Source organism: Myiozetetes cayanensis, unplaced genomic scaffold, assembly GCF_022539395.1.
Source record: "Myiozetetes cayanensis isolate MyiCay16 unplaced genomic scaffold, myiCay2020 scf1, whole genome shotgun sequence".
Classification (NCBI taxonomy): Eukaryota; Metazoa; Chordata; class Aves; order Passeriformes; family Tyrannidae; genus Myiozetetes; species Myiozetetes cayanensis.
In genome coordinates this window covers 68,474,172-68,494,941 of record NW_026086604.1, presented here as the reverse complement: position 1 = coordinate 68,494,941, position 20,770 = coordinate 68,474,172, and the positions used below count along the sequence as shown (strand labels likewise).

Sequence of the window (20,770 nt, the reverse complement as noted above, 5' to 3'; positions counted from 1 at the left end):
GGGAGAAAGGAAGGCAACAGAAGAATCAGGGTAGCAGAGGCAACAGGAGGTTCAGAAGTATGAAGGTCATAGGAAGAGGCAAGGTCTGTCAGATGCGCTTGGTGTATGAAGGGAATGATGCACAACAGTAAACTGTCAGGGGAAAAGAGTAAAAGGATATAATTATAAATATTGTGTAGGTCAGTCAGCAGAAAGGCTAGCATGCTCAGTAACATTAAAGATTGAGATGCCCAAAGAAGATGGAGGTGCATGAGCATACGTATTAAAATTTAGAATCCCACAGATGTTCTGAGGCTAACTCCCTGGGTTCACGTTTAAACTAACTCACTCAATCCTAACAGCACAACACCTACAGATATGCAGTGTGTCTTTGAATTCTGCTTTGCTTGGCCTGAGTTTTAATTCTCCAGCAGGTACAAGATAGATGCTGCTGGAGATTCAGCTTCATTCTTTAGCCTCAGATCAGGCTGGATGAATAAGGGTAGTGATGGCATTATCAGCCTTTTAAGTCATGCGCACAAGTTTTCTTGCTTTAAAGATCACCTCTAAGAAAGAAAGGGCTGGGTCACTTGACAGATGCCTTCTGAGGCAGTGTACTATGATAAGCCAGCAAAACTCCATGCACAGTACTGTGTAGTTCTCAAATGATTTAGAACCATGCGTAAGAAAATCAAGTTTCCTCTGTTTCTACCTGTTTTTCGTTCAAGCTAACAAAGCCCAACTCTTAGAGACTAACCCTAAAGACTGTGAAAGACTAGATATACATCTACGGTGACTGAAGAGATATGACTGAACAGCTTGTGAAACCATCATAGATTTTCTCAAGTAGCTTGTATGACCTGTTCATATGTCAATCATATAATGAAAAACATTAAAAATTAGATATAGGGACAAGGCTCCTTTCTGTTTTCCTTGTTCCTTAAAATTAACCTGGTATTATCCAGCAACTAGTAGTATACACGCCATCTACACAATATAACTGGTAAATGCTTATACCCACTCCTTCATTCCCTAAAACTTTCTGATTAAGCAGTGATTGATTATTTTGATCTATAGTTAAAAACAAAGGTACAAATCATGATTTTATTTCTTCAAAGACAGAACACTTTCTGATATTTGCAAATCAATTAGTTATCAAGCCCTTATCCAGTGTGAACCCTGAGTTCACTAGTACTTTATCCAGTACCAGAGTGAAGATTTTAATGTCAGGATCTCCCTCTACAGGAAAGCAAATTTTTTATTCTCTTTCACAGAGCTTTTAATTTCTTACTGCATATCTCAATGATAGTTCATAACTAGCCAAACAAAGGGCTAATTGTGGAGTTTCACAGAAATACTGAAGTTATTCTAATGAGCTAGCTGACAACATTTAAAGACAGTATGTTTCAATTCCTTGTCTAGGTGTAGCAGTCTTTCATTATGTGCATTCTTTACCTGAGGTAAAGTAGCACAGAGCTCACCATTGACTCATATATTAGGAACTTCACAAACCATGTGAGACAACCAAACGCCATGCAATAGAGGCAACAATCTCCATTTCTGCATTCCCCAAGTACGGTCAATCTTAGAATAGCAGGCCATGAACAATCTAATTAGTAAGATAAGGAAGGAGAAAAGATCCCATAAACACGTCATTTGAAACATGCACACAACATGCAGCTAAGGTTCTACCACACTGGAAGTTAAGAGAAAAGGTCATGTAATGAAAATATAAAGATTAAAGAGCAAAGACTGTGAGGAACTGTTTTATTCTTGTTTGTGGAAGGGATTCTTATAGTTTGAGATGGAAAAGCCTACATATCTCACTAAAGGCCCTATTCACGAATTACTTACATTCCCCATAAGTTTGGAAAACTCCATGAAGAGTCATTGCCACTATTCTCTGTGAAATGAAAATTCTTCAAGATGGTTTTCCCAGAGCACAATGGGACAACTGTGTGTTTGCTGGAAAGGAATGAGGGATGAAGCACAGTGCCCCACAGACAGTGGCAGATCATAAGGAGTAAGAAATTAAACTCCATATGATCACAGAGTTTTAATTTCTGAATGGGAATTTTATCTTGTGAAACACATACTGCTCTTGACAGTCACCACTCAGCAAAGGAAGACCACAATCTTCATAAGAGAAAGCTTTCTTGAGAGAGTGATTTCTGAACAAATATGCCTTTCATCAACAGCTGGCATCAGCAGCTTATCATCCTTCCCACCTTGTTCTCTGAGAAAACACATTTACTAAGCTTAGAGTTAGGAAGACTGAAAATTTTGTTGTTCTTTGAATCTACCGCCCAAGACCTATTTGCACTGCTTGAGGCATTCTCAGGCAATAAAAAAACATTATTGCAAAACTGTTCTTACACAGCTCAATAGCTATGGTATCTAAGCACCTTTCAGAATGGCATTAGGCAATATAATTAACATCTGTTGTACGTGCTGCTGTCTCTCATGGGTACATCTATACACGTTTCTCTTGTGTAAATCTATACACTTATCTTTATCTAGGTAGGACACACCATAATTACAGAGCTAAACTTGTCCCTCTCCAACAATGACACTTTAAAATAAGTACCCACTAAGCACTTGCTCTCAGTAAATTGAGGATAATAAAAACTCATGTTATGTTTCCATGTACAAGCTTAATCAAATCCTTTTGGCTGAGATACTGTGTTTATTTAAGAGCAAATGATCACACTGATTACATCAGTGCTGCATTGATTAAAGCGTATTTGATCACCAAGGTAGATCAGGAAAGCATTGCAAAATAACAGTGATAGAAACTCAAATGAGGCAGAAATACTAATGTAAAGAAGGCCACAATGGATTTTTAATAAAGAAAACATTGTAGGCAAGTTGATGGTATCTAGAACACAAAGAAGATTTTAAGTATGATATGATTTCTGTGCATAAGCTGGTAAAAACGACTTAGGGTTAATCCTCAATAAGATTCAGGTTTTCTGTTAGTATGATCTCCCTAATTTCTTTCCCTTCCCCCAATAAAACTTATCAATTTGTATTTCCTCAGCACAAATATGAAAAATAATTGTTTAGATTTAGCTCGTAATCAACAGTAAACACACAAACATTAATGTATCAGAGTAAGAATTACCTGCAGAGTACTTTTGGTAAAGAAACTGTCCTAGAAAGAGATTTTTTGTCAACTTAGTAGCTAAGAGACACATTTCTCTATCCCATGGTTAGGAGGCACCATCCTAGCCTTCAAATGAAGTGCGTCCATGAGATGTCATAATGTACAGAGCTTTGCTGCTTTTACTGGATCTACATGGGTGTGCAGGGCAAGCCCACAGGGAACATAATACATGATCAAAGACTTGGATTGTGTACAAAGATTTAAAGACAGTGGATAAGCATGAAATAGTAGCACGAAAACAGGCTTTTCACAAGTACACAAGGACGTGGAAAATATTGTACTTGTCTGATAACTGTTACGCCCCAAGGTGAAGAAACACAAAGGACTACCCAGAGATGCCAAGAAAGATGTTAAGAATATACAGCTCCTGTAAATGGTTTAATTTTCCTAAGGGAATATCCTGTAGTTCTCAACCTAGACTGATAGACCTAATGACTCTCAAAGGAGCTCGTCTCTGGGGAGACAAAAAAAAAGTTAGTACAGAAAAACAAACATGGGGAATTAATACAACAGATCTTTTCCTTTCAGTTGCGCATAGCCACAAATCTTGATGGTTATTTTTAAATGCTTCTGTACAATGACCAGGCGTTATTTGCAAAACTGTCTCCAAACAAACATTTTGTTTACTTTATATTCATTAGTTACACTGCATTGGACATTTTGAAAGACAACAGGCTGAAAAGAGGGGGAAAAACAGACATCAATGTCTGAAGTGCAGAGAGGAAAGTCTGGAAAAGCTACCCCTGAAAGCAATCATCAAAAGAATGGAGATGAAAATACATATATTTTCAAACATACGTTTAGGTACCAGCTCTGTTGGCGCTGTAACATCTGCTTCTCTGTAACACACTGCTGGATCCACAATGTCACTGCCAGGAGGAGGGTAAGGTGGGGGTGGGGGGATCACTAAGTGGGGCGGACCACGAGTGGTGCCTCTAGGAGGCTTTTGTGGCACCTGCCGTCCATCACCTACAGGGGGATCAATTGACTAGTTACTTCATTGCAAGATAATGATCGTTCTGTTTACTGCTATTTTTAAAAAACACAATGATTTTGCCTTACCCACATCCAAAGTCTATCTGGGTCTAATTCTGCTCTTGGTTACTCCCAAACAATTAAGGGAGAAGAAAAAGGTAGGTCTTTCTTAAACCAACAGCAATGGGACGAGAACTGAGCCCCACACATACATGTACATTACAACTAACAGTTAAAATCACCAGTTTGAGCAGACATAAGGAAGGAGAAAAATAGTTGAATAAAAAAAAATTTAAAAACTATATATGAAAATGTGAAAAATATGTTTTATTTTTATCTTCTGAAGTACAAAACTGCCTGAATTTGTTGATGTCTAGGATATTTCTTGTGACTATTTTCCTGACTCTCTGAGAGAAAGAGAAAGATGCCTCAGGCCAGTATTTTGAAGTAGATATCTTACACGTTTTTCTGTTATTTTTTTTTAATAGGTCCTTATTATTTTGACATTGAAGAGAAGCAGATGATTAAGCTGTTTTCTACAAAAGTGTGTTTGAATCTATCAAAGGAAATGCTCATAACTTTGGCTGGGGGTTTATTTCTACACTATGTGCAATAACAAAACAAATACATGCACCTTTGCACTATATGAATCACTTGCAATATTACAAAGCTGCTGCCTGTTTGTAGTATACAAAACTAGAGCTATTGCAATTCGGAAAGTTCTTAGAGGCTTAAAGTGCACTGAGGAACCTGCTTGTTCTCCTCTCATATCCTGCCTTAAGCATCTTCTGTGGTCACTGCTGAAGATGGATACTGGCAGACACATCTTTGGTTTGATCCATTCTGATCATTCCTGTACTCTCAGGCTCACGCTCTGGGGCTGCTGAGAAAGGAAGCAGCACTGAGAGGGAGGAAAAAAGATTAAACCATTACGATTTTCTACTTAGGAGCCACTAGCTTCCAGAGGAGTATCTTCCAGAGACACAATTTAATACTGGCAAACATGCAAGAACTTTTTTACTGCTTTGAGGAAATTTGGCAAAATACTTTGGAGTCACAGTAAATGGTTCATTATTGAAGTGAACTTGCCAGTTGGAGAATATTTCTGATAGGATCTTTTGCTTTGATTCACGTGGCTAACTTGAGAGATACATAGGTAGCTTTAATGCTTTTTCCATCATGCGGCTGACTATTTCTTGCAGCACGTTTTTCCCCTCACTACAGTCTTGCTTTTTTCACAGCTTTTATCTCATGCTTTCAGAGCCATCTGTGCTTTCTCATTGTTTTCTTGCAAGGGCTCCGAAGAGAGGCTGTTCTACCAGCCTTCTCTGGCTGCAACATTTTTTCTTGTTAATGAACACATTCATTCAATAAAGTAGCAGAAAATGAAAAGCACTGAAGACAGGGCTACTGTGGGACGAGTTCTTTGTCAGTGTAAAATAATAAGGCTCCATTAAAGTAAACGATACTACAGGATTCTACATGAGCAGAGTCTGGCCAGCAAGCACTTATGTACATAGTACTGAATGGACTTGAAGTGGCTCTGTTCTGCTTTACTTCACCTGTAACATTTTGAGTACCAATACAAAATAAAATGAACACTTAAAAAAGTTAAAGCACCAAATGTCACCAAAAAGCGACCAGCAGTATGGCAAAGCACACGATGCGAGAGCGTGACATCTGCAGTGGTTAAAAGTAAGCAAATTTGATGAAAACTCCTGTGTTATATGACACAGTGATAATATTTCCCTTAGAGAGTTTAAATAAGAGATGTCAATGGAGTTGAACATGTCACACGATAATGGACTCCTGCTGCTACATAAATGCTGAGGCATTAAATGTGAAGCATCTACTGAAAATAAATGTTGGAACAAAGCCAAGAGGTTTCTTTCTAAACTGTGAGGCATTTGTAATGCAAGCAATTATGTATGACAGAATGTCATATCTGTATGTCTTAGGCACTTTATGAAACATGAGGTCAAAGGCACGAACTGCAGTGCACTGAGTGCATTACAGCACTTGAAGAATGATTCTCTTAATGTACTGAAAAATGAGTTTCAATATGTGGGGTTATTATCTCATATCTTCAGCCATCATAAAATCACTTTGCTTGCTAAAAGCATAATCTCTGGGTCCTCACTCGGGTAGAGCTTCCACCAATCTGAATAAGCTACCAGTCAGGTAACGACAGAGGTCTGGGAGAATGTTTTTCAATCTTCCTGTATAAGTAAATGTGGTGTCACATGCAGCTGAAGTCTACAGCTTCTTTTGTTGTCTCCAGCTATGTATGTCATTCCTTTGAGAGTACCAGTTCTTTTCTTCTACTGATTAGCTAAAGACTCAGCAGAGATCGATTTATAACAAAAATAAGGACTAAATTTCAGTTGATGTCAAACTTTTGGAAGACTACTACTGAACCAGCTTGGCTGTACTGTGGTTCTATCCACTTCATGGCTTCATATGCATCCAGTATTGCCTGGCCTGTCTCCATTTACTAGCATTTTCACTTACTATGTCTGTATTTCCATTTACTAGCAAAGTGATCATGATATTAAAGGCACAGAAAAGGCCCAGGGCTAGTGCTTTTGTACATAAACCTTCTGTCAAATATTCAAATAATCTGATGAGTATTATCTACATTTTACTACCCTATGGTACTCTAAAAGTGTCATTCAAAAGGAAAAAAAAAAAAAAAAAAGAGGTTATACACAACGACTTATTTCCAGACTTTCATTCTGCAGAGAAGTGCATTTTTTTCTCCCAAGTTACAAAAGTTTCCAAACTCACAGCATGACAGAATTAAGACAACTTCAAACAGTGATCACTCAGAGCACATGCATAGGGATTATACAGGAGAAAAGAACACCTCTCACCCATTGTGCTCTTCCTCTTGTCTTCCCTATCTTCTGTCCTGTTTGGCATGGCAGGAGTGGGTGGAGCAGATGCAGCTGGTGGAAGAGGGGCACGCCTCTTCTTCTTCCTTAAATCATTCAGAGATGCTCCTTGTGATATCTAGCAAAGTTGAAAAATAGGCACAAAAAATATATGTTTTATTGATGTTGTAAATTGACAGTAACAGAAAAAAATAGGGTGTTTGTCATATGACCTAATTTCTCAGGACAGTCTATTTATAATGAGCATTTATAGTGACAACAGCAGATGAAAGAGGTCCATTAATATTGCACTCAGAAAAGGAAAGAGACGAGACCTGAGGGTGAGTGTTACAGCAGAAATACCAGTCTAGTAGGCATTTGATGGTTTTGGAAAAAGTGAACTAGAGAGCAAAACACAAAACACAGAAGTGAACACACTCAGCAAAGCAGAGTATGACACTGTGTGTTGTTAAGTTTGAGCCATAGCATGATCTTCTTTTGGTCAACTTATGGTTAAATACTCCAATTGGTAGGTATAGGGAATAAATTCTCTCTCATTTATTTTCCTCTCAAATTCTTGTGTAAGGACTTCTGAGAGAAGAATCAGAATTGACAGTTTGCTTGCATGATATGAGATCATACTGTACTCTATTTAATGTCTACTGGACTTCACAAACATACTTTTGAAGATCTGTAACACCTTGGCTTCCAGTAATTGCAACATGCTTGTGTATATGTCAAGACTTCATACTACTTACGCTGCTTTTAAAAATATGAAAAATGTTATTACAAGTGACATGCATTTCACTGGATTGAATAATATTTTCTGTAGCTTGTTGGAACTTAGCTCTATTTCCTTTTTCCAGAAAAAATAATAATAATAAAAACATGTAGGAAAATCTGTTGAAGATTTATATTTGAAAGGTACTGACAACACTAGTCAGTACCAGGCTTAACTGAGGCAGAGAGTAATGGGAGCTGCCCACACATGACACGCTGTTGGCATTCCTCAGTCTTCACTTCTTTGACTTAACTGCTCTGTCTGTCCCAATATTCCTGAAGATTTATATACAGAACTTAGATCTATATATACTGAATATCTGATTTACAGAACTGCCTAGTGGATTTTTACTATTTCAGAGGCCTAAACAATAATAATCATATTTCCTTTAATCCAGAGGATTAATGAACCCTTAAAATACAACTTTTGTGGAAGATTTCAATGAACAAATAGTAGCTTCACAATGTTTAAAGTTGTCATCAGAGTTCAGAGGAAAGGTAATCACTTATAGGTGTCCTTTCCTATATTAAAAAAAAGAATCTGAGAATAATTCAATTTTTCAAAGATCAGGACATGAACAGAGCCTCCCTCACTTAGCCTTCCTTTTTAAGAGCACTCAGGAGGGTGCTACATTATAAAACAGAAACCTTCCACTCCCACCTTTCAGGATGATGTCTTAATCACCATGCCACATGACAATTGGACACTGTCCACCCCTTCTTGGTGAACCTGCATCCTCCTCACAGAGCAATTTGGTAGTAGCTGCACTGGACACAGAGCACATTAATCAGGACGAGCTGCAGCTTTGTAGCAAACAAGAGTGGGAAAGAAAGGTATCCTGGTCTTACTTCCTACTATCATGGACTATTTCAGCATTTCATATTAAATTTCCACTGGATACATGCGCATGACTAAAGCCAGTGAGGCCAATTCAGATAAAGTTACGCATAGTAAATGGGCAAGAACAGTAACTAGTGATTTTATAGACTTAAATTTTGGTCATCAAACTTCATGAAATCTAAAAAAAATAGACTTACACCCAGAAAATAGCATCACACCAAATGTTCAGGAATGGATAAAAAAAAAATTTTACATCTCCTCTGAAAAACCTTTGCCAAAGTTATGATGTTCCTCCATACTAAGCTGGGGCAGTTAACCTGGCAAAGAAACTGCCTGCCAGTGATTAGGAAATGACTGCAACTAATGCACCCTGCCCCCTCCCAGTTCTTATAGAAACACAGTGTCCAATATTGAGCTGAACCTGGAAAATTCTGTTCAGTAGAACAAATTCATCAGGCTTTGGCTTACAGAGGAATTACATGGAGGCTGGCTACCTAATGCTGCATTCTTTTCTGTAACTATTTGAAGAAATTGGCAAATATGCACTTGAGACAAAAAAATCACATTCTTCTGCACTGCATTTTAAATTACTAAAAACATGTGAGCATTTAATGCTGTATCTTGATTATCCAGGATACTAACTTACAAAAACAAAAAAAAATTATCCAAGTGAGGATTTTGATTACTACAAAGACTTCAGAATTCAGTAGCTATGAAGAACTTGAATCACCTGGGAGACAGGCAGCATCTGAACTTTCTGAACACCTCACAAGCACAAGCTGTGACTTTTGCAGTTGTTTAATGGCATTTTGCAGCTTCCACATTCACTCCTACCTCTCTAGAAAAAAAGGTCATTTTACTTTAGGACAAAAAATGGGTGGACTGGAGAGCTAAAAGGTAAGCCTAGAACATCTTGAAAATCAAGGCAGAAAGTAAGGAAATGTGTCTTCCCACTCAGAATGATAGAGAGTACTAATCACTGTTCCCCAAGTATGAGATGAGTGAAGGAAGCTGGCTAATCTTTTTCAGCTTTACGTATTCTTACTTAGTTGAATCTTTTGAGGAACATTAGGCAGATGTTGAGAAACATTAGATAAATGTATGGATGTACATACTGCTACAGTTAAAGAAAAGGCTAGAAAATAGTAAGTGCACACTGCAATAATGCAAGTTTGGTGAAATACACACACAAAAGTGCTTTTATTAATACTGTCAGCTAAGTGCAGTATACTTCACAAACACCCTAAAGAAGATGAAAATCTTGTTTAAAGCCAGTCACACTACAATGTGTATAAGAATTGTCTAGTTCAAGAACAGGTCATAAAATTTGTTAAAAGTAGCTGTTCTTTAATCCCAATTTCAGTAAACCTATGAGGCTAAACATAAATGGAAAAAGCACAAAGAACATTCTGTTTCTTTCTTCCAACTGTATATACAAAACCAACAGAACTTGAAAATAATTTGTTGTGGTTGACTGCTTCTTTTATAATGAAATCAAGCCTTAACAACATTATTGGGAGTAATTTCCCATCAAAACTCTGTTACAGGAGCCCCTCCGTGAATGTAATAGAATATTTCCTCGTCTTGGCTCTTGTGCTTCACCTATATAGTGTTTTTAACTACAAGAAATTATTTAAGTCAGTTTCTGTTATGAAACAAATACATAATTTCAAAAAAAATTCATAAGTGTTCTCTGACTGTAACTAATACCATCAACTGAGCTAGAGATGAATAAAGGGGGTGAAAAGGACCTAAGTCTGACTAATAGTGTTATTTCTGTTCCCATATTAATAAGACCACATATGATGAAAAATAAAAATTCCATTACACTCATGTCATGGTTCACATGGTCTTTGAAAAATACTTCCAATATTGCAGACAAAATATCTGAGCAATGTGCTGAATGTGTTTTCCTTCTATGAAAGCTCAACACACTTATTAAAATTTGAGGGCTTTAGATAAGATCTTATAATATATTTAGAGTATTAGAACAACGTCATGGGGAGGTTACTCATCAAAATGGTGTGGAAAAGAATCCTACAAGGCTAATGCTTGAAATTTTCAATCAGTAGCATTTCATTCACCTTACTTGCAAACAATCTGTGGATACTGTAAGAGTGGATGTGCAAACTGAGTTTAAGTTTCATCGTTCTTTAGACTCCAGTGTTTTCTTTGGGTTAGGTTGCACTGAATATGAATTAATGAAAAATATTAAAGGAGGCCCAAGAAAACAAAAGTCACCACCACTAAAAATTCATCAAGCATTCAAAGACAAGGAGGTTCTCAGATAAAACTTGCAATGTGAGCTCCATTCTTTTGCCTTGCCTGCCCTCTACATACAGGCCAGACACTGGTTTTGTATTTATCAGTCCTTTCCTTTTAAACTCTTTCACAGAAATATTTATTTATATTACTACTAGATAAGTCATCTAGCAAATGCCACCTTTATTTTATCTACAGACCAAATGAAGCCTAAATTCACTGCAAATTTACTCCTCCTAAAACTGATCCTCCTTCGTAAGCCAGAAACTGTATCAGTAATTTGTGATTCCCTGTCCCTCCATTACATATCAACATTTGCAACCCATTTGATGACACTGACCACATATTTCAATTGTCTGAATCACTACTTTTCCCAAGAAAGAAATTTCACTCTACTATCTCCAAAGGCAGGTTAAAGACTCTACAATAGCATACTCAGACCATCACGCACTACAACAGCATACTCAGAGTGCCACCTGCATCCAAGACTGTTCCATTAAGGACAGCCCACACAGTCATGCCGGAAATAACAATAGGGATTGGGCTTAATGCAACCTTGGAAAGTGCACATTGTATCCTTGTTAAATAACAAAGTTGCAATCACTGCAGTTATATCTTGACTGGTAAAGAACCTAGCAAGTACCAAGGTATTCCAAAATGGTGAGATGGCCAGGGAAAAATCCTTAACCTAACAACTAGAAACCCAGAAGTGTTTTCTGGGCTTGAGGGAAAAATATCATGTAAGCTTTAAACTGGATGTTGAGGCCTACTTTGGTGCCTTCTGGAAACTTTCACCTTTAAAGCAACATGTTTTGCCCATTTATAGAATAGCCAAGGAGGAACTGACACTCTTCAAGGACTACTCTGCTGTGACACAGTGACCAGAAGAACGAACAACGTTTTCTTCCTTCTCCCAAGACTGATGTCTGAGGAGAAGAGTGCAAATACAAAAGACATGTACTTTATGCAGGGCTGAGAAGGAGCTTGGAAAAAAGCTGTGTGATCTAAGCTCGAGAAGCTCAGCTAAGAATATAGGTAAGGAAGAACAACTTAAAAATTGCCATGGAAAAAAATTTTTGGACTTGCATGCTAAAAGTGAACAACCCTGAACAACTACAGGTATCTGCGGTGTAGTTGGTATCCACACTTACTGGAGAAGGTATGGATGATTGACAGACAGATCTAAACAGTTCTATCTGTGCCTTAACAGAAAACCCCTCAGTGGATCTAGTCAATATGTGGCTAACACATTTAAATAAAAAAAGTGCATAATTTGTGTTTCAAAATCCAAATCACTCTTCCCAATATTTTCATAAACATTACAAGAAACATTTGTCTTATGGCAACAGATTTTTCTTTTTACTATCATCTCTATCATTTTGCCATAGAAAAGGAAAAATCTTGAAAACCTAAAAATTTTCCAGGCTCGATATTTAACAAAATTCGCCTCAAAGCAATTTTCTTCCTGCTCAAACGTAGCTACAGGTGATACACATATATCAGATACAAGAGATACAAATATATCAGCAATAGGATTATATATGGATTGCTTTTAAGGGATGTCCCATGGATGTTAAGCATATGCAAATAAAAAACTGTATAGCACATGATATAAACTGTGTGAAGGAAGCTCATATATTCTCTTGCTTCTTTTCATTTTTTATGCAGCGTTACACATCAGGGTCTTGAATTGTTTTACAGAAGAACTGGCTAATGTGTATACAAATTGTCTTATTCATGGAAACAGTGAATGACTGTAGAAATTATTTTTAGAAGTAAAAAAAAAGGATTGGAAAAATGACACACAGATTCAATCACTGCCATGCCCTGATTACAAACTTGTTTCCATGATCCCACACTGACTAGACACATACTCTGATTTAAGCAAGCCAGACTCTGATACACCTGCTGTTGATGATATCGTGTGGGGTCAGAATGCCTACAGAACTACAGGAATGTTTAAATGCAATCCACAGAAAAAAAATGAGAGCTAACCTAGAACCAAAGAAACAACAGTATCACCCCAATCCATGTGTTGGACCATCACAAACTTCTTCCTTTCACAAATGATCTTCAGAAATCTTGAAATAATTACATGCCATTTTACAAGAAGTTCTCGAAGAAAAAAGACACATGTTTTATTAATCAGATTTAAACTCTTGATACAATCATAACTGCACTGATCCTTTATAGCTTTCTACGAAAGACAAGAGGTAGATTGGTATGTAAGGAAGATTTATGGGTTTAGATTTAAAGATATTTTCCTATGACATAATTTAAAGCAGTTGAGGAGAAAATATTTTGATCCAAAAGGAGTTGTTATGTGAAAATCAGAGAGATAAATCTTTCAGCTGCCGAATGGTGACATAAATCTTTCCACTAAACTTGATGATATAAAAGCTATTCTGCCCAGCTGATTCTGCATTTTCACAGGGCAACAGATGCTTAAACATGTCTAGCACTAGAAACCACAAGAAGTCCCAACTGAACATTAATGTGTCTTAAACAACATTTACTCATATGTCTAATATTCCCTGGACAGGTCATACATTATTAGGCCTTGCACTGGCATATATTGACACAGGAAAATTCAGTGAGCTCTCAAAACTGGATGTATAAGCAATTCATAAGGCTGAACACTGTAAATTACATTGAATAAAACTGTCTATTCAGCACTGAACTTCTCTACCTTGTTTCCTTATTGAGTAGTGTCCCATTGATTAAAAAATGAATGTTCAATCCACATGTACATTACAAACTGCATTCAAAGACAGCAGTCCTATGTCTCCCAAAACATGTTCTTATGTTGCAGAAGGCATTTGTGTTAGTTACTTAAAATACTTACTAAGATCCCATGCAATGCAACAACATATTGCAAAAACAACATACACAGAGATACTTAAAAGTCTGGCAGATGGGAACAATTTTAAAGAGAGTATTATTTGTCATTTTGATAAAATACATAGAAATAACTACACTTTAGAAATTAGCAAGCAGTTTCTCTGTATTGGTCATTTTAGTTCTGTACATCTTGATTTTGCAGTGTAGGATCTCACATGCCTGATAATAAAATGAATAATAATAACAATCGGCTTAGTTTTAAATAAACCACATGAATACATGACTGCTATTTGGACTGACTAGACACAATAGCTTGTGTTACTCTAGACATGTCACTCTCCTGTGGAACAGATTTAGATGGAAGACTCCCAAACTACTGCCAACATGAGTTCAAGTCCAAAACAATAACAAGCAACTCTTCAAATAGGATAACCACTTTTCAATCCTGACAACATCACCCTCTACTAGGACACTTCCTTCTGACTTTTTGAAATTCTGCACTGTGCTACCTTGTACTGTGTTTGTCTCACTTGATGGTTGCACCCCAGCCATACTCATGGCCTCAGCTTCTGAGTGGCTTTGCTGCTTGAAGTGTTCAGGTGCTGTGTTAAGTGGGAAATCTGGCTTAGAACTAGAGTGCAAACTACATCATTCTTCTGAAAATAACCTTACCATTAATATTTTAATCAGATATTACAAAATTTTGCATCATTAAGCCTATGTTACTTAATTTCAGATTTTTTCTTATAGTTTTGCTGTTAAACAGGATTTTTAACACAATTTAGTATTCATTATTAAAAATCAAGCTGTGACTGCAGAAGCATCTCAATCTTAATAACAGACAAAATGCTTAGTATTACTGGATTTTACAGAAATTGCTGTGTTCTTGTACTATTTTATTCATAAAATGAAGAAGACAAAAGCCAAGGATGTCCTTGAATACTTGGCTGATTGGAGACAAAAAGCTAAATCAGTTGACACAAGAAAGCCAGTACAAGGTGAAGGGGCAAGCTCATTTTTCCATCTGTTTTTATTGAACACACCCTTTGTGAAATGTCACGGTCAAGGGCAGTTAAAAATTAATTTCATTCTAATCTTTAAACACTTTAGCTTGTTCAGTTAAATGTGTCAGACAGGAAACTATCCATAAACGAATTTGAGATGTTAAATTACTAAGATAGCTGTGATTTCCTTCTTTGCAAAATCTCATTTCTAGTTGCAGTATTATTTCCACTGACGGAAACCACTCTACAACACCAAATATTTTCACATGCATTGAAACATGTAGACTACACAAGTCTGCGGATGTTTGCTTTGGCAAAGAATTGAACTTCCTTCGTTTCTCTAGATACAATGTAATCCTCCTCATTTATGTCTTCATTAAGGGGGGAGGGGGAACCAACAAAAACCCCTCAAACACTTAAAAATCATATTTTAAAATCACCACAAAGTGACCTGAAATTAAGATCCATTTCTCCTCTAGAGAGGAAGAAAATAGCAAAAACAACCACCAGATTTTAATTTCATATTTGTGCTTATCTTTTTAGTTAGAACCATATAATTAACAGAATAAATGAACATTAATTAGACTGCAAAATACACAACAGGACTGCAGTTCATATTTCTTCTGTCAACTTTGTCAATGAGTTTGATGTGATCAATGTCATCTTCTTCAGTGACTGCCTTTGTGCTGGACTAAGGATTTTATACATCATCTTTTCTTTCTCAGTCTCACACCCTGGATTATAAACTGGATGATTGCTTGGTCTGCTTGTCTGTCCTTAAAAACCTCAGAAACATTACAAAGATCTGCAAAATTTATTTTGCATCTTTGTCCAATTTTCTGCCAAAGGGATGGGCAGTAGCTTAAAATCTGTGTAGCGATAGAAAGTGGAAGGCAATTCACACAAATGTATGACAATGAGTAAGGAGAGCCCTACCCTTTCTACTGCCACTAAGGGACATACTTCCCTGGAGTTTGAGTTTCCCTCTAGACTTAGAATTTTCTTCTGTAGAGATAGCTAAGTTGAATTTCTAGTACTTAGCTTAATCCTAGGCAATCAACTTAGCAGTCTTCTCAATTTCGAGAAAAACATACCTGACTTATTTCCCGTGTTCTACCCTGTACTATCAGCCCTCTCCTTCTGCAGGCACACAGAATGCCTGGGAAACGTGGTGTGATTTATAAGTCAAGTGATAGTTTCCAATTCCTTTCCAATTTCATGAAACCACAGAACGGTTTGGGTTAGAGGGGACCTTTAAAGGTTACCTGGTCTGTGCCATTCCTTCCCACTACCCACTGCAAATTCCTGCTCAAGTCTAGTTCCTTCCAGCACTTATGAAGGGCAGCCCAAAAGCCTCTACTTCCACAATCTTCTGATATCAAGAAAACAGGAGAATAACTAAGTACTACCATAGTGTCAATAAGATGTATTGCTAGGACTGTAGCGTTACATGGCTCTACATCAAGCTGACCCCCGGAAGTACAAAATTTTTGTCATCCAAAATTACAAACAGACTGCTGTGAAGACTTGTTAGAGAAATGCACTATAGCACACTGCTTGCTATCCACGACCTGGAAGTGCAACCAACATACAGCTGAGCAGGAGTCAGGGGTTGTCTGTGGGGTCTCAGGGACTGAGAAATTATATTCTCATTATGACGGGCACACTGTAAACAAAATGGCATGCCTATTTCTCCCACTGACCTACACCATCTGTCCTTCAAAGACATGAAAAACTTAAGTGGCATGCCATCACAAGAACTGGATTTGCATTGTGCTTTCCCTATTTCCATTACTTTTGAGCTACGACTGTGAATATAACTCAAAAATGTGGAGCACTGTGTCCAGTTCTGGGCTCCTCAGTACAAGAAAGATAAGGAGTTACTGGAGATGGTCCAGGAAAGGGTCACAAAGATGATTAGGGCCCTGTAGTATCTCCTTTTTGAGGAGACTGCAGGAGCTGGGTATGTTTAGTCTAGAGAAGAGGAGACTGAGAGGGGATCACATCAATGCATATAAATATCTCAAAGGTAGGTGCCAAGAGGATGGTATCAGATTCTTTTCAGTGGTGCCCAGACACAGGACAAGGAGTAATGGCCATAGACTAAAACACAAAAAGTTTCACCTCAACAGGAGGAAGCACTGCTTTATGTGAGAGAGCTCCAGAACAGGCTGCCCAGAGAGGTCAAGGAGTCTCCCTCTCTGGAGACATTCAAAACCCACCTGGATGCATTCCTGTGTAACTTGTTCTAGGAGACCCTGCCTTGCAGGGGGAGTTGACTAGATGATCTCCAGAGGTCCCTTCTAACTCTAACAATTCTGTGAAAAATAGTTTGAAGTAGCAGATTATTTGGCTAAACAATAACTAGAATGGTATGCTATTAAGCCATAAAATGAAACCTGATTTACACAGCACACATTACTTAGTTAATTTTTCTATTCTGTAATTTCTTTACCTTTTTAATTTAGGATCTAAGTAAGGTGGAGTTAGAAGTAAAATCTGAAAAGTGATGCAAAGCCAGTTTCTAAATTAAGCACGGTGTTAGGGTCATTTTTCATTGCTTACTGAATGCCAGACTTCTTCAGAAGTCTTGCTGCTCAAAATGATTTTTGTCCATTAACTTCCCCTAAATACTGTGCCCAACAAAGCCTCGTAATTACTTGACACATACTTTCTCTTTAATGAGAGTTAAAGCTTATGATGACATCAGCCTGTCCTATTTGTCTGAGACTTGCAAGCCAGATGAAGTTTACTTACTAAATGTTGCAACCCTGCCAAAATTTGGGGCTGAATAGAACAGTATGTTCCGGCCATAATGTCTTGCCAGTTTTCAATGAAGTGCTTGACAGAGACCACATGTGGAGGTCAAGTGATACTATCATGATCTCACCAGATGGTAACTTGTGGTATTATTCCCAAGGCAGGTAGTATAGTCTGTTCAGAAACAGTTGGCAGGTGAACCATGAACTCACAGCCAGAAGCAACTGGATTACTGCAAAAGATCAAGAATGCGATTGATGCTGGCAGAAGGACTATTCCAAGGATTTTTCTTGCATATAATTCAAGGACTCAACTCTCCAGACATATGTTTTCCTGTAAAAAAAATAAGAAATCTTCCTGCCAAACAAATCTTCTATTCTTGCATGATTATTATGTGATGTATGTGAAATTGTAATATAAAGACACTGCAAGCTCACCTTGCTTGGGTTCTTGTATACATATTAAGCATCATCAGGTCACTCTGACTTTGATGTCAATTCAGAGGTCACATCTACACAGGTTAGAGTGCAGGGCTGGACTACTTTTCAGAAAACAAGAAGAAAGTAGACCATGGAAGAATCTTACAAAATTTTGTAATTGCATTTTCCACCCCTCTAAAGTAACAGCCTATCCAAGTCAAAATGTGAAACACTCAGTGCTTCACAGAGTTCAGCCTTCAGTTAAAGTAGGTAAGCAATATAAATCACCACCGAACTGACACTGCTACCATTTTCTAGACAAAGCTGGAGAAACCCTATTTCTAAAAGTGCAATAACGCCAATAGTTGATTCCTCTTACGTAGCAGGTTTTTTTCATAGGTTAAATAAGTAGTACTCTTATTTTATAAAAAGACATAATTTTAAAGCAGACTTCAAAATTTGAAATTCCTCTGGTGCAAAACCTACCAACTATGACATTATCTGAGTAAAGACAGATTCTCAAAGGTCCACTGTAAAATGAGTCTTACCTCCCCTTGCACTTCTGAGAGGCTGCACCTTCTGGCTAATGTGAAAACTTCCACTGAAATTCTACACTAACATCCTAGTTCATACTGGCCAAACTTCAGGAAAAAATATATTCAACTGCAGGTAATCACTTCTTGACTGAGAACGCTGATTCCTTTTAATTAATTCATCACACTGGGACATCTTACTGTATTTAAAATTACAGGACGAGAGTTTGAGAAAAAGGAGGGACATAAAACCTTCTGGAAAATAAGTTGGCTGCATGAAGAAAACCTGTTGCCAAAAATTACTATAATGCTTTGTGCATGGTTTTTTTTTTTTTAAACTGAGATGCATGCTGCTAGTAAATAAATGTGCAGCAACATAAAGTTGAGCATTAGGAGCACTATAGAGGATGGGTGGCAATTTGGACTGAAACAATGGAATTCTTTAGATGTATAGAGAAGAAAATTCTGTAATATAATATTAAAATATAACATATCCTTAACTGATACTCTTTGAAGATGCTGCAAAAGTAGTCTCTACACTGTGTGCATCATCCAGTTGTAGTCTTTAATAACTACTTTAAAAGAATTAATGTGTTTAAGTGTGCATACACCAGAACTAATTTTTGGAACTGTTACTCTCATAAAAGAAGTACAAACTACTCCCTTTCCCTAGCAGCTTTTTTTAGCCTTCCTAAATCTGATGCCTTACATGACAGCAAGATAAGCCTTCAGCCATCACTGCACTTTACCCTTTTCTTTTCATTTGGGCCTGCATCATTTATCCAAACCAGAGTGCAGCTGTTAGCTAAATTAAGCATCCAAACTACACAGCAAACATTATCTGATGTGCTGTCAGCTACATTCAACATTTGCCATCTGAGCATTGTTTTGTCACACATGAATAAGCATGAATACTTCACATTCAGCTAATGTAATGTCATATTAAAGCTCTTCAGGAAAAAATTAACAAATGGACTTCAAATTGGAAATTCAGGCAATTAAGTGAAAGTCATTAAGAAAAGTTCCACCTTCATGCATATTTAAGAAATATTTTCCAATCCTTTGAGCAAAAGTGGATAGATGCAATGAAGCAGCACACCTGAAGAGATCTATTTAACTTGCTATCTTGTGAAAGGTAGAAATATCATCATTTGCTATGTAAAACAACAGCCCATCATTGCACAGGACAGAAGTGTCCCAACAGTTCCTTCCTCAGGGGACCTGAAATCTAGAGAATATATCTGGCATGCATCTGGATCTGATACTGAGGTCAAATGCGAAGGGATCAAGGTCCTTCATGCTGCTTTTATTTTGTCAGTGAAAGGCACATGTTCTCAGTAGAGTGCACTGGACATCACCCATAAAGCTCCCAGCCACCAGTAATATGAGCTGCATAAGTGCATCTCAGAATTCTGAGATGCAGCCCAGGGGAGCTGCAAATATGACCCTGCAGAGTCCCGCGGGGCTCTTTGATACTGGCAATTACACTACTAAGTTGTAAAATCTATACCAGGCAAACTGCTTGAGGGTTCATAGTGCAAAATTCTTATTGGTCATAGAGTTTACTAGCAATACTTATGGCTTCATTCTGCAAATGCAGTTCTGCACTCAGGAGCACAAAACAAAGAGATCGATGATTAGGGATAGCAATCAAAGACATCTATTTCTGCTTTTAAATGAGAGACATGTTTGCCTAGTCATCAAATTACCACTGACAAGAAGATCTAGTGAAGTCATTGTGAATGCTGAGAATTACTTTTCTGGAGTGCTATCAAATCATATGAGACAATTATTTGGGAATGACTCTCTTGGGTATTCTCCAAAAATTGCCGCATGGGTTAGATCAAGAGTTCTGCTCAGGCTTCTGTATCAGACTGTGGCAAACACCTAGAGGACAGCAGAAGAAAAGTATGTTTGATACTACCTTCTCCCAAATACTTTTGCAGCCACCAATCATCTTCACGTCAGGGACTTCCAGGTGTGGAATATATTTAAAAATTCACAATGGATTTGTCGTCCTTGCAGCATTAAGTTCAGTCTCCTCTTAAGCCTACATAAACTTTTACCATCCACATCAACCCTAGTGGACTGCTTTGCATTAAGAACAACACATGTTGGCTTTAGAGGTTTGCCCATTTCCTACTAGCTTCACATGCTCTTGTAATGGCTGGTTGAGTAGTCAAATCCCCTACCCATAGTCTTCAGTCACTTTTTTCAAGATGAAGAATCATGGTTTACTGAAGTCACACTGTTGTCCCTGTACTAAATTACCTCATGCCTTTCATTAACCTTGACATCCTTCCATGAGTCTTGTCCTGTTCTGTAATACCCTTCTGA

General features: G+C 37.5%; 1 protein-coding gene across 1 annotated transcript in view; it reads right to left on the bottom strand.

Annotated features, from left to right (window-relative positions):
- COBL (cordon-bleu WH2 repeat protein) overlaps positions 1–20,770 on the bottom strand; it is a 156,370-nt gene that overhangs the window by 44,808 nt on the left and 90,792 nt on the right. The window contains 2 exon segments of the mRNA XM_050321972.1: positions 3,944–4,114; positions 6,994–7,132. Coding sequence (XP_050177929.1) covers positions 3,944–4,114; positions 6,994–7,132 — 310 coding nt within the window.